This window comes from Cyclopterus lumpus, chromosome 14, assembly GCF_009769545.1.
Source record: "Cyclopterus lumpus isolate fCycLum1 chromosome 14, fCycLum1.pri, whole genome shotgun sequence".
Classification (NCBI taxonomy): domain Eukaryota; kingdom Metazoa; phylum Chordata; class Actinopteri; order Perciformes; family Cyclopteridae; genus Cyclopterus; species Cyclopterus lumpus.
In genome coordinates, this window is record NC_046979.1 from 19016888 (window position 1) to 19029892 (window position 13005).

Consider the following 13005-nt stretch of genomic DNA (forward strand, 5'->3'; position numbering starts at 1 on the left):
AGCTACTGCGTACGTGGGTTTTATAGAGTAAACAGAGAGGGCGGCTAAACTGGTTAAGCCGAAACCAGTCAAACAAGGGCGGGGCAAGACAAGGAGTGAGTGATTAACTCAGCTACAGAATGTAATGACAACGAATGGAACGTGTGATCATGAGATACAAGGATTGGCCTGCCAAAAGTGTAGTTCCTCAAATTATGTTGTTATTTACTGTAATAAAAATGAAATACAACAATATAGGCCATGATGATTTTATACATTTCTGAGCAACGGGGTTCAACCAGAACATGACGAGTGCTGTTTGGAATGCTGTTCGTAGTGAAAGATGTGTGAAAGCAAGCGCATTGAAAAGTAGAAAGTCAGCTATTAAAATCTGTATCGTAAAGAAACCGCAGGTGTGTCACACTTTAGAGTTGGGTGTAGTCTCATTGTAGTTCTAGAGATTGCCTCATGGGAGATCGTTCCCTTTGGGCATGTACAAACTGACCTCTAGAGATTATCTTTCTGCACTTGGACTAATAATAACACAACAACGGAGGAAGTGCAGTGATGCCAAAGGAACCACTGTTGGCCTCCGTTAAAGTTCTGGAGCCTGTGAGACTTCCCTGACCTTCACCTCACCTGGAACCGGTTAATTATTAACTCTTTACTTTGCATTTCATTGCCTCTGATTCCCTCTGACTGGACGCCTGCAGTTTCTGTCAGTCAACACCGAAACTATATTTCAACTGTTATTCCGTCCCGAGTAAGAAAATGTGCACCTTGAAACCAACTCTCTAAATACCTTCCTCTGTAGATTTCTCCTTACAGGGAACACACCTCCAAGCCAAGATGGAGTTTCAGGGCAGTAGAAATGGCGATAGGAATGCGACTACACTTGATAGCCCAGATAACAGGAGGGCCGAGAGAGCCGGCTTCAAAGATTCTATTGTGTGCGAGCCAGCAGGGCTCGAGCCGAGTGCCAGGCATTATATGGTCTGTTGTCTGTCAACAACAGTAACTGCAGCTGATATGCAATCCTAAATGTGGCATCTTATTTGTCAAAAATAAATTCAGTGGCAGGGGACTTGGAACGTCTTGATAGATTGATGGCAATAAGGCGAAATCTGTCACACAGAAACAGATATTTACATTTTCTGTATTTATACACACGTGTTTATTATTCTTGACAACATCTTGGGACATTTTATTTTATTTCAAATAATCACTTTCAACCTCCGAAAGACCTCGAGCCGCCGATTTAGGTGATGTTACACACGTGTAAGAATGACTTTGTGATGTCTTTATATGATGACGTTTTTCCTCTCACGGTTCGAAAAAGGTATTAACCTTTTCAGATTAAAATATTCACTGCACGTCCCGTGTATTATCTAGCTCTAATGGCGGTGACAAAAAATACCAGTGAAAATGGTTGAGTCACCGTGACTTGCTTGCTCATCAGATTGCCAAATTACGCCAGTAGCCTTTAAAATGGCACTTCAACAGGACTGTGACACTCGAATCAATTCTTATTGTCTGGCAAAGCATTTCTTCAAAGATTTCCATTTCCTCAGTGCGTTCTTCCACCAACATCGCGGGACCTTTAACCCTGTTTTTAGCCGAGGGACGGACTTTGCTTCCATAAAACAAAAATGTCAGAATTTTATGGATAAGAAGAACCTGTTGGCCTCCGTGTACTGAACTCCACACCTACGTATCAGTGAAGTGCAAACACGATCAAATGAATATCCGTCAAGTTTCAGTTTGACTGACCAACTTGCTTATCGTGCATTTTTTTTTGCCACACCCACTGCAATGCTTTTCGACGAAACACATATTTATTCATTCAATATTTTCACGCACACAAGCTAACCACGCTAAGTTGTATTTTATGTCAAGATTTGAATATTCTTATCATGAAACCTAAAAGCAATATGGGGCCGACGTTCCATTCACACTCGGTTTCTGTACTCCTCTGTGAATCCACCAGCATATGCAAATTGTATTTCGCAGAACACATTTTGATTATTGTATCTTGCTGTTTTTTTTTTTTTTACGAGGCCATTTGTTCTCATGCAGTGCAGAAAGCAGCTCGACGCCTCTCCTTGAACTGGACTTGGACTGAGCTTCAGATTCTGTCCTCACGGAAGAACCCGGGGATGCAACTCTTTTACAGAAGCCTGTTATTAAGTCTTATTAAAGTCTCTTGTAACAGAAACATGACCGTGCCGCATATTTTTATTTCCTGAAAGAAAGAGACATTTTCGGCCACATGTACACTGCATGGTTCGTCACTTCTATATCAAGAGTTAGAAACTCTAATAAATCAGTAATAATCGAAGGTTTTGGCAGCGGCCACAAACGAGCCGTTAATCTGTAAGCAGAGAGCGCTCCTTTCACCCTGGTGGAAGGAAGGAAAAACTAGTTTATCAGAAACATGACCAAATATGGAGAGGTGTATGAAGTAATGCAATTATGACCCTGAAGGTGCAGCCAATACACGTTTTACAACCTTGATTTACATTGTTCTTTTTTTTTGCTACATGATTCTACATCAGGCAGAAGATAACATTACTAGACTTTAATGTAACTACTCCTTTCCTTCCTCGTAGTGACTCTTGAACCAAGAGAAACCAGCAGGGCTGCTTCAAATGTTAATGCGACGCTTTGAAGTCAGCACACATGTTATGATGCACAGTGAGTCCGGGGCCTCTACAGTCTTTCCCCCCCCCCCCCCCCCCCCCCCCAGCTGCACTATAAGCAGGAGGGGGATATATTTTAAGAAAAAAAGAAAAAAATGCAACCTGACGAAATGTGTGATGAAACACAAATATGTGAGCCGTTGCATTGCAACGACACACCTGGCCCGGCAGGAATGTGCTGCATGCGCACGCGCGCTCGTGCACGTGTGTTTCCGTTTGGTGTCTCAATATTTCCTTTCCGCTGCTCACACATCCACACATCTCGAGTCGACCTGTAAACGCAGTCAGACCGGTCCGACTGGACTCTGTGTAAATAATGCAACTCTTGGATAAACGGCCTGCAGCAGGTTCAACTTCCAACACTTTTTTTCTGGAGATTGAAAAGCAGCAGCGACATCCGTGATGTTTGAAATTGCTCCGAAAGAAACTCTGCTTTGAGCTCAGAGTGTGTCTGTTTGTTCACTGGGTGGTCCCTGAAATTCCTACAGTACTTCAGGCTGCATTTATGTTTGTCGGACTACAACCGGTTTAAGACAATGGCGATTCTGTCCAACAACAATAGGTGGAAATACAGCTGCAGAGAACTGTGTGCACACTTCACCCGCAGATGAGCCACATGAGAACAAATGTGAGAATGAAGGAAACTGCGAAGAAAAGGGAAGCTCTTTTTCTTTTTTTTTTCTGGCACATTAGTTGCCACTTGGTGTGCTTTTTACATTTCATTCATTCTCTTTTTTTTCACCCTGTTCACTCTCTGTGCTCCTCTCTGCTGCCCGCCCCTCTCTCTCTCCCTCTCCCTCTCTCTCTCTCTTTCTCTCTCTCTCTCTCTCTCTCTCTCTCTCATTTGCTCCTTGCTCAACCTGCCTATCTGAACTGGGCAGGGCTCGCTATACTCACAGCACAGGGGGAGGACCTTGCCTGCTTTCAATCAATAACCTCTGGAATTCAGAAATACAAGTAGGTCCTGTCTCTGGCAGGCTGCACCACACTCTTGAGGGCGGGATCCCAGTCACACTCGACAGAATCTCTATCTGCTCCTGGCACTCTCTGTCTGTTCCCGCAGGTCTGACTAGTGTTTGGAGCCCGTCGCGATGGCTGATCACACTTCTTCAGATTATTTCAGCTGCACCCTGTGTGTGAACCTGCTGAAGGATCCCGTGGCTATCCCCTGTGGCCACAGCTTCTGTATGGACTGCATCAGTGGCTACTGGAATGAGGCTGACTACACAGGGATTTACATTTGCCCCCAGTGCAAGATCACATTCACCCAGAGGCCGGTGCTGCGGCCCAACGCCACCCTGAACATGGTGGCTGAGAAGATCAAGAAGAGCGGTCTCAACCTCAACCTCAGCACGTCCCAGGGGAACCTCTACGCCGGGCCCAGTGACGTCCCCTGTGACTTCTGCTCCGGGAAGAAATTCAAGGCTGTGAAGTCCTGTCTCAACTGTCTGGCGTCCTACTGCGAGAAGCACCTGAAGCCACACTACGAGTCAGCCACGTTCAAGCGGCACAAGCTGGTGGACGAGCTGGGAAACCTGGACAGGAAGATCTGCCCGCAGCACCAGAAGTCCCTGGAGCTCTTCTGTCGTACCGACCAGATGTGTATCTGTGCCATCTGCACAGTCAGTGAACACAGGGGCCATGACATTGTCTCTGCTGAGGCAGAGAGGGGAGAGAAACAGGTAAACATCCTTTTAATAACAATTAAAAAAACAACTTAATAAGCAGTGTGTTCAGTACATGAGAGAAACAGGTAAACATCCTTTTAATACAATTTAAAAAAAAAACTTAATAAGCAGTGTGTTCAGTACATGAGAGAAACAGGTAAACATCCTTTTAATAAAAATTTAAAAAACAACTTAATAAGCAGTGTGTTCAGTACATGAGAGAAACAGGTAAACATCCTTTTAATAACAATTAAAAAAAAAACTTAATAAGCAGTGTGTTCAGTACATGAGAGAAACAGGTAAACATCCTTTTAATAAAAATTTAAAAAACAACTTAATAAGCAGTGTGTTCAGTACATGAGAGAAACAGCAAGCTGAGTCAGAGACACATGCTTGATACATTAGATTGACATAGTCACTGGAGTGTTTTGAGTTGAAGCAAACAGTGTTTTCCCAACCCCTGCCCCGGCACTACAACTGGCAGTTGTACTTTGACCCATTTCCCCGACGCTATCAGCTAAAACTGGCAGGCATTCACCGCCAAAACAAATCCAGCTCTCTGATTAGCTGTGGGAAAGCCGGGGGAGTGTCTTCCAGTTATCTTCCTCTGAAAGCTGCTTTTCAGAGAATGCAGTGTTCCAGCTGTGGGAGAGATACACAGAAACTGTCTCTGGACTTCCCTCTGCGGCATTGATACCCACCTGTGGGAGTGGGGGTCTGTAATGATACTGGAATGTCCGGGAGGGAAGGCCTTCAAACGCCTCGCAATCAACCAATCGCGGCGCTGTAACTACGGCAAAGCACATTCAGAATGACTCACCAATCACAGTAAAGGGATGAAGAGGAGATAAGTCAACAGATACTGCAGTGTACATCGGCAGCATTCAGAGCAACTGTTTTTTCCGCATGAGTAATTTAGGTGTTTTTGTTATGGAAGCCATACAGGCTGAATGATGATGGGGTAATAATTCATCCCACTGTTTTCTTCACAACATTAGGAGTCTGGTTTCTCTCATCCAAAGATTAACAACCTGAGTCTCACACGTCTCACTCCGTCTCCTGCTCCCTCCCATCCCTCCCTTCTCCTCTCTCATGTTCACCCCCCCCCACTAGATTCCCCACATTCCTCAAGCTTATCTTGAAGAATGGGTTGGTGGGCTCGACTAAAAGCTGAATTAGAAACCCCTCTATTCTGTGTGTCAGTGCACCTTGAAACATCTCTTTTAAAGTCAGGCAGCGGTATATTCACATTCCTAACGTGATCAGAATTCCATCACCGATTTTTTTTTACCCCCCCCCCTCTCCCTCCGAGATAAAAGCCAACCGTATTAAGAATTTTCTTTGAGCGGGCTTTATTAGACATGCCAAAGGGCCTCCCCAGATATTCCTCGATGAGAAAGAATGTTTTTCTACTGAACCAAGAAATGTGGGGCACAATAACACAGCATGAAATCCAACTACATCTTATAAATCTGAGTTAATGCGACTTTTATGATCAACTTCTGCTGCATAATAAAAAAGAAAATGTAAAAGCCAGTCAGCATGGGAGTGCACGGTGAACAAAACAGTGAAATAGATGGGTGTGTAATGTGCCTTTTATCCCACAGAAACTCTTGGGAATCTCCCAAGCTGAGATTAGACAAAAATACCAGGAGAGGGTGAAGGAGCTGGAGGAGCTGAAGACAGCTGTGGATTCATTGAAGGTAGGGATTTGATGAATTTCCATGCAAAAGAGAGACTGTGAGATGTTCTGTATCGCGGTGTCTTCTCTATACTACTGACACCTGGAGTGCTCTGTCCAGAACTCGGCCCAGAGAGCCATGGTGGAGAGCCAGAAGATGTTCGAGGACATGATCCGCTCCATTGAGAGGATGAGGTCAGAGGTCACCAAGCTGATTGGTATCAACGAGAAGGCTGCTTTCAACCAGGCCGAGGCTTTGATCGAGCGGCTGGAACAAGAGATCGACGAACTGAAGAAAAAGGAGACCGGCCTCAAGCAGCTGTACAGCACTGAGGACCACATCCACTTTTTGCAGGTGAGTAACAGCTCAGGAGCAATTTTAATAAGACTTCCTTACAACCGTCTTATATTTGGTATTCATAATAACGATGGCAGTATAACGTCATTTTAAGTCCTTTGTATCATTTTGGGTGTGAGCCTTTGGAGATGCATTGAAGAGGCGTTAATAAAGCTTATTGCACAAAAAAAAGGTGCCACTTTAAAACCATGTTCCTAGTGTGTAAAATATATCGGACTGTTCCTCCCACGGATCGCGTTGACGTAGTCCTCGTCCGCGTCACGACAATAATTATTTTCTTCTCTTCCCCTTTAGAACTTCCACTACCTCTGCACCCCCACCGATGACGGCTTCATACCCAGAGTGACGGTGAACCCTGACTTCTCCTTCGGATCAGTCAGGAAAGCTGTCGCTGAGATCAAAGACCGCCTGGAGGAGTTTGGCAGAGAGGAGCTGCTTAAGATCTCCAAGTCAGGTGTGATCACAGCAGCAGAATACACAATGCCTCTGCATGACGGGAAGGAGATAACCCACCAGAAAACGTGCTGAATATGAATGTGTTCTGTCTTACAGTGAATGAGGTGCCAGTGTACACCACGGAAAGTCGAACATTGGACAGAAGGAGCAGAGGTGAGTGCTGTCACTTCCTAGAGCCGTATAAGACGGCGGGAGGTTCATTATTATTAAGGCGGACAATGTGGTCGCCATGAACCTTAGGAGGCAAACCACAAAGGGAGTTCATAGTTAGAAACAAATCCACAAAAGAATTAAAGGCATGTGTGTGGGTGTGTGAGCTCTGCGCTGACCTAACGCACTGCTTTCTTCATGTGTAGGCAAAGAAATGGTGGACAACGCTCCCCCTTCTCTTCCAGAGCCAAAGATCAGAGCAGATTTTGTGAAATGTAAGTATCGGGGTGTAGACAATTTAACTCCAACACAATTTGGTTGCACTGGCGGCCTGTCCAGGGTGTCCCCTGCCTTCGCCCTATGTCAGCTGGGATAGGCTCCAGCACCCCCGCGACCCTAATGAGGATAAGCGGTATTGAAAATGGATGAGGGGACAATTTGGTTGCTAATTAATCACCCTGAAAATGTATTGATTCTGCTCCACAGACTTCTGCCAGCTGAAAATGGACCCCAGCACAGCCTACAAGGAGCTGTACGTCTCTGAAAACAACAGAAAGGTCATCCGCACCAGGGACCTGCAGCCCTACGGGGACAACCCGGAGAGGTTCGACAGCTTTGCCCAGGTGCTGTGCCGAGAGGCCCTCTCCGGAGGCCGCTTCTACTGGGAGATCGAATGGAATGGGGAGTTCTCCATTGGGGTGGCCTACAGGGGCATCAGCCGGAAGGGCAAAGGCTCGCTGTGTCTGCTGGGCTACAACGACAAATCCTGGAGCCTGCTCTGCTCCGACACGGGCTACTCCGCCTGGCACAACCGGGTGGACAAAGCCGTCAGCGGCCCCCACTCCCCCAGGATAGGCGTGTACCTGGACCACTCTGCGGGGGTGCTGGCGTTTTACAGCATCGGCAACTCCATGAGCCTCCTGTACAGGTTTGAGACCACGTTTGTTGAGCCCCTCTATCCAGGCTTCGGAGTTGGAACCTCAGTCAAGATCTGCAACGTCAAGTGAACCTCCGATATTTGAGCTCTCCGAAATCCGAAAGCATCTTTCACGTGTTTCTCTTAATATACATCGGTGCTTTTGGAATATATATTTTTGCAATATTTTCAAACTGTACCAAACCACAAGTTATATTGTTCATATTTTTAAAGAAAAATGTTCCTGTCCAACGTGTATACACTTTGTTTTTTTAACACTACACATCACAACTTTGCATTGTGCTCTCAAATCACATTTTCATGTGTTTTTTAAGACATTATTGAAATACATAATTACTATTTAATCACACAAGTACACTAAGAGTGTTTTAGCATCTGAGCAGAACTGCTGTATAATATTATAACATGTCAGTATCAAATTTTACACATATAGTTCATAAAGGGTGTGTCATATCTCAAGTGATGATGTCATTAAAGGTCGTAATGGACATTCTTTGAGAGAAGGAACATTTTATTATGATACATACACATTGTTACATTGTTGGCCAATATAATTTTCAATATCAAGGGTGCATCATTTATGTGATCGGTATGAGTAATACAAAAACATTTGTTTAGGTGCATCCGGATTAGTATTATTATGGTTCCCACACATGGAGAGGAATATTTTATAGTCATTTCATTTTTGTCATGTTTTGATATTATCAGAGTTGTTGAGAGTCCTTACTGTATTTTTTTTCACTTGAACTAACCCTTATTTAATTTGTATGTATGTTTACTTATGTAATGTACAACCAGAGTATAATTGATATCACAAAAGACTTGTTTTGTAACAAAATTGTTCATTGGAAGTTCTAAATAAAGAGCTAAATGAATTAATAAATGTTGGTGTTGAGATTATTTATCTATTCCTCCACAAGAATATATAAAGACCAGATTGTGTTATTTCTATATTGACAAATGAATGGTCTATCTATTGGATTATAAATAATATGGATTTAAATGAGAAGACAGGGCTACTTTTCTTTTATGTTCTAGGCTTTAACAACAAGTATCTGGAGCAACAAATATGTATTTTTCCTTTTTAAGGCTTGAACTGGTATGTGAACTATTACGTTATTAATTACCAAACCACCTGCTCTCAAACTAAATACAGCACCAACAGCTCCTGAACGTTGACAATAGGAATGGCTCCCTCTGTTGTCGATTAAAGGAACTGAACAGTCATAAAAAGTACGATAACTGTTGGTAAGTCATTCAATATATGGTCAGGCTATAGTGTTCTGTTCTGACTGAATATCGTCAAATGTGCTTTAAATGCCAGAAAATCTGACATTAACTTCAGACAAATGTATCTAGACACCTAAATAAAACTACAATCGGGCAGCAATATGCTGTATTACAATACATACACTGGTATAATTGTCCAAACAGCAACTCATTCACACCAAATGATGTCTAAAACCAGCTCATGATGTATATTTATCTACGGAAATAAAGCTCTACATTTCTGGTTATTGCACACACGTTTAAGGAAAGTGTAAATCCAAAGTGTTCATGACAGATGAGGGATGTGACAGCCCAGTGTAGCTACAGGACAGCATCTTGTTTCTTCATACAGTGCATCCGGAAAGTATTCACAGCGCTTCACTTTTTCCACATTTTGTTATATTACAGCATTATTCCAAAATGCATTAAATTAATCTTGCTCCTCAAAATTCTACACACAATACCCCATAATAATAACGTGGACATTTTTTTCATTTTTGCAAATCTATTAAAAATTAATGTACATAAGTATTCAAAGCCTTTTTTCAATTCACAAAATTGAGCTCAGGTGCATCCTGTTTTCACTGATCATCCTTAAGGTGTTTCTACGACTTGATTGGAGTCCACCTGTGGTGAGTTCAGTTGATTGGAAATTATTTTTGATTTGTAAAGAAAAGGCGCACACATTCGACCGTGCATGTAAGAGCACAAACCAAGCCATGAAGACCAAGGAGTTGTCTGTAGATCACCGAGACAGGATTGTATCGGGGCACCAATCTGGGCAAGGGCACAGAAAAATGTCTGTAGCATTGAAGGCCCCAATGAGCACAGAGGCCTCCATCATCTGTACATGGAAGATGTTTGGAACCACCAGGACTCTTCCTAGAGTTGGATGCCTGGACAAACTGAGTGATCGGGGGAGAAGGGCCTTAGTCAGAGACGGAGCTCCTCAGACCATGAGAAACAAAATGATTTAGTCTGAAACAAAAGATTGAACTCTCACCTAGCCAATACCATCCCTACAGTGAAGCATGGTGGTGGCAGCATCGTGCTGTGGGGATGTTTTTGGGAGACTAGTCAGGGACAACTGAATGTCCTTGAGTGGCCCAGCCAGAGCAGACTTTAAACCGATTGAGATCTGAAAATGGCTGTGCACCGACGCTGCCCAAATATGTGTGCCAATAGCATCATACTCAAGACTTGAGGCTGTAATTTCTGCCGAAGGTGCTTCAACAAAGTATTGAGCAAAGGCTGGGAATACTTGCATACGTTATATTTATTCAATTTCAAAACCTGTCATTTTGGGGTATTGTGTGTCTGTGTGTGTAGAATGAGGAAAACATTGTATCCATTTTGGAATAAGGCTAACAAAATGAAAAGTGAAGCACTGAATACTTTCCATCACCTGATTTTTAGACTTTTACAGGGATGCAAACATGTTTTCCAGGTACATAAAGTAAAATTCATTGGAGGTTCCTTGTGAAAGCCATTTTTCCAAGAAGACATTTTAACTAGTGGAAAAAGAACGGTTAGTAATACCAAGAGCAAAGTCTCTTGTCCAACAGTGAGCAGGTAGTTCCCACAATACCACGCTCCTGAATCAGCCAAACAAATGTATTATTTACATCTGAGTGTTTCCTACTGTAGTGTCAATGTCCAGAGAAAAAGGATAATTACTGTGTACATAGTCTATACAAAAAACACATTTGTCAAATACATGCATGTATTCTAAAAGACAAAACAAGGAGTCCCAAAACAAGTTATTTTAAACAATAGATACATCTGTTTATTGGTTCCCAGGATTCTTGCAGGAAGTTGAGCATACAATGCTCAAATGGAAAATAAAAGAAGCATGACAGTCCAAATTTCAGACATCATAGCCAACGATGCCTCCTTTGCCAATGCACTCTCCAATGTAAAACCACATCAACACTTCAGTTGCCACCAGTCCATTCCTTACAGCATCCTGTGAGGAAACAAAATGTTTTATTAGATTTGTCTGCAGATATGCAATACGTGATATTATTCACCAATGAAAATCTGGTCAATGTCATTGTTTACTTTGAGAATTGCTTCATGTTTTGATTGTGTACAGCACAGACTATCAATGACAAGAGAATACAATTACTTTTGCCAGGTTCCAAGATTTTTAAATATTTACGGTCTCTTGACCTGTAAAAATGTTAAGACATGTCTTTTTACAAAATAACGATGTAGTTGTGTCAATGGTTCACCAAGTGCCGTCACAGAGATTGGCGAATAACATGAATTACCAAAGGGAAAAAATGGAAGCTTTTTAGAGAACAGAGTGTATAAGTACACGCTAACCTCCTAATTGCAGGTGATTTGCCAAAACTGGAGGTGTACTGTTGATATCTTGGCCTCCACTATTAACAGTTTGTCAGAAAATATGTTCCATCATAGCTTAGAGAAAGTTGTTCTCAGTAAGGTGTCAGAAATATAAAAAACAATGAATTAAATTAAAACAATTTGCATGGCCTGCGAGGAATAAGATGATAACTTTATTAAGATGAAGGACACTTAATGATTTTGTTCTTCTTAAAAGCTACATTTTGATTCTGTTAACTGTTCGCAGAGTCAAACCTTAATAGCAATTTATTCTGTCCATTCCGACAACAACCTCGTGTGTCCGACTGAGAAATGAACGGTGCATGCTTTGCATTAGGCTTTCTAATGGAATTGCATGTCACGATAGTTTTTGATAACATATACTTGCTATATTTTTTACCGACCGACACACGTTCTCTATATAAAACACACACAACAAGGTCTTCCTGTCAATAACACACGCACCTTCACTGTGATTTGACCGAGACGTCCTGACTGGAAACCCTTGATGACGTTTGCAGCCCCCTCGATGGCCTTGGGGATCTCGGCAGGGGAAGGTGGGACAAGCTCAACACGGGCATAGTACCAGAAGGTCGCTAGCCGAGGTTTTGAGAAGGTGACAGCGGCTACGGCAGAAGAAATACTGACATTAGGGGTCAGGTGCAACTTTCCTACCTACGCTGCGGCTCCAGTTAGCTTTGAGCTAAGGAGCTCATAGCATGTTGATTGGTAGCTTTAGCCACTAGCTAGGGCTATATGGCTTATTCTTAATGGGTGTAAACAATACAAGTCAAGCGTGTTAGTTGGCTGAAACAACAATCTAGTAAGACAAAAGGAAAGCAACATCAAATCCCACTTCAATGTCCCTGTGTGGATTAGCATTAGCTAGCTAACGTTATACCCCCTTCATTCAATGGATGTCTGTGTCGCTGACAGCATCGGCCTAGCTCACGTCACGTCTTGTCAATAAACATTATACTTCCCAGCGCCTACTATTCAGTCCGCATTGTTAAATACTTGCTAAGATTAATAACACAATAAATGAACCTACCGCTGAGCAGTGTTGGTACTTTAGCCACCAGTTTTTGCGCTGCCTGTGCCATGTTGAAGCGTTCGTCGTTGATATCTGCGCCCCTGGTTTCTGTTAGCCGAATGAATGTCACCTCCAGACGAAGGACCCCTGACTTTAACTGACTTCACAACTGCCTGTACAGAAAGAAAACTGCTTCCCTATAATTATGGGTCGCATTTTAAATTATATGTTTAGGTGGTGCAAGTAACATTTGAACGTTTTCAGAATTTCAATATAATTTGATTCTCCCTTTCCTACCTTTTTTATAAATCAGTTACATAATTTTTTACAGGGCAGTGAACCATATTATTATTATTTTTTTTTATTTGATAGTTCACATACTTTAAATAGTATAAATATATAGTATTACAATATATAATTGTTAATA

General features: G+C 42.6%; 2 protein-coding genes across 4 annotated transcripts; one reads left to right on the plus strand and one right to left on the minus strand.

The window, feature by feature from the left end:
* Positions 1 to 2899: 2899 nt before the first annotated feature.
* On the plus strand, positions 2900 to 8810 carry ftr82 (finTRIM family, member 82). Of its 3 annotated transcripts, none has more exons than XM_034550715.1 (8): positions 2929 to 3306; positions 3742 to 4360; positions 5953 to 6048; positions 6148 to 6381; positions 6679 to 6838; positions 6937 to 6993; positions 7197 to 7265; positions 7477 to 8810. In XM_034550715.1, the coding sequence occupies exons 2-8, from the start codon at positions 3770 to 3772 to the stop codon at positions 7995 to 7997; spliced, it is 1728 nt and encodes a 575-aa protein (XP_034406606.1). In that variant the 5' UTR covers positions 2929 to 3306; positions 3742 to 3769; the 3' UTR covers positions 7998 to 8810. The 3 variants fall into 3 exon arrangements, with proteins under 3 accessions (XP_034406604.1, XP_034406606.1, XP_034406605.1); XM_034550714.1 differs by lacking the exon at positions 2929 to 3306 and adding an exon at positions 3313 to 3635; XM_034550713.1 differs by having other exon boundaries at positions 2900 to 4360.
* A 2146-nt stretch (positions 8811 to 10956) lies between these two features.
* atp5l (ATP synthase, H+ transporting, mitochondrial F0 complex, subunit g) lies at positions 10957 to 12717 on the minus strand. Its single transcript, XM_034550119.1, has 3 exons — positions 12597 to 12717; positions 12011 to 12171; positions 10957 to 11162 (listed from the first exon to the last, which is right to left on the minus strand). Exons 1-3 carry the CDS (start codon positions 12646 to 12648, stop codon positions 11064 to 11066), a joined length of 312 nt encoding a protein of 103 aa, XP_034406010.1. The 5' UTR covers positions 12649 to 12717; the 3' UTR covers positions 10957 to 11063.
* Between the last annotated feature and the right edge of the window lie 288 nt (positions 12718 to 13005).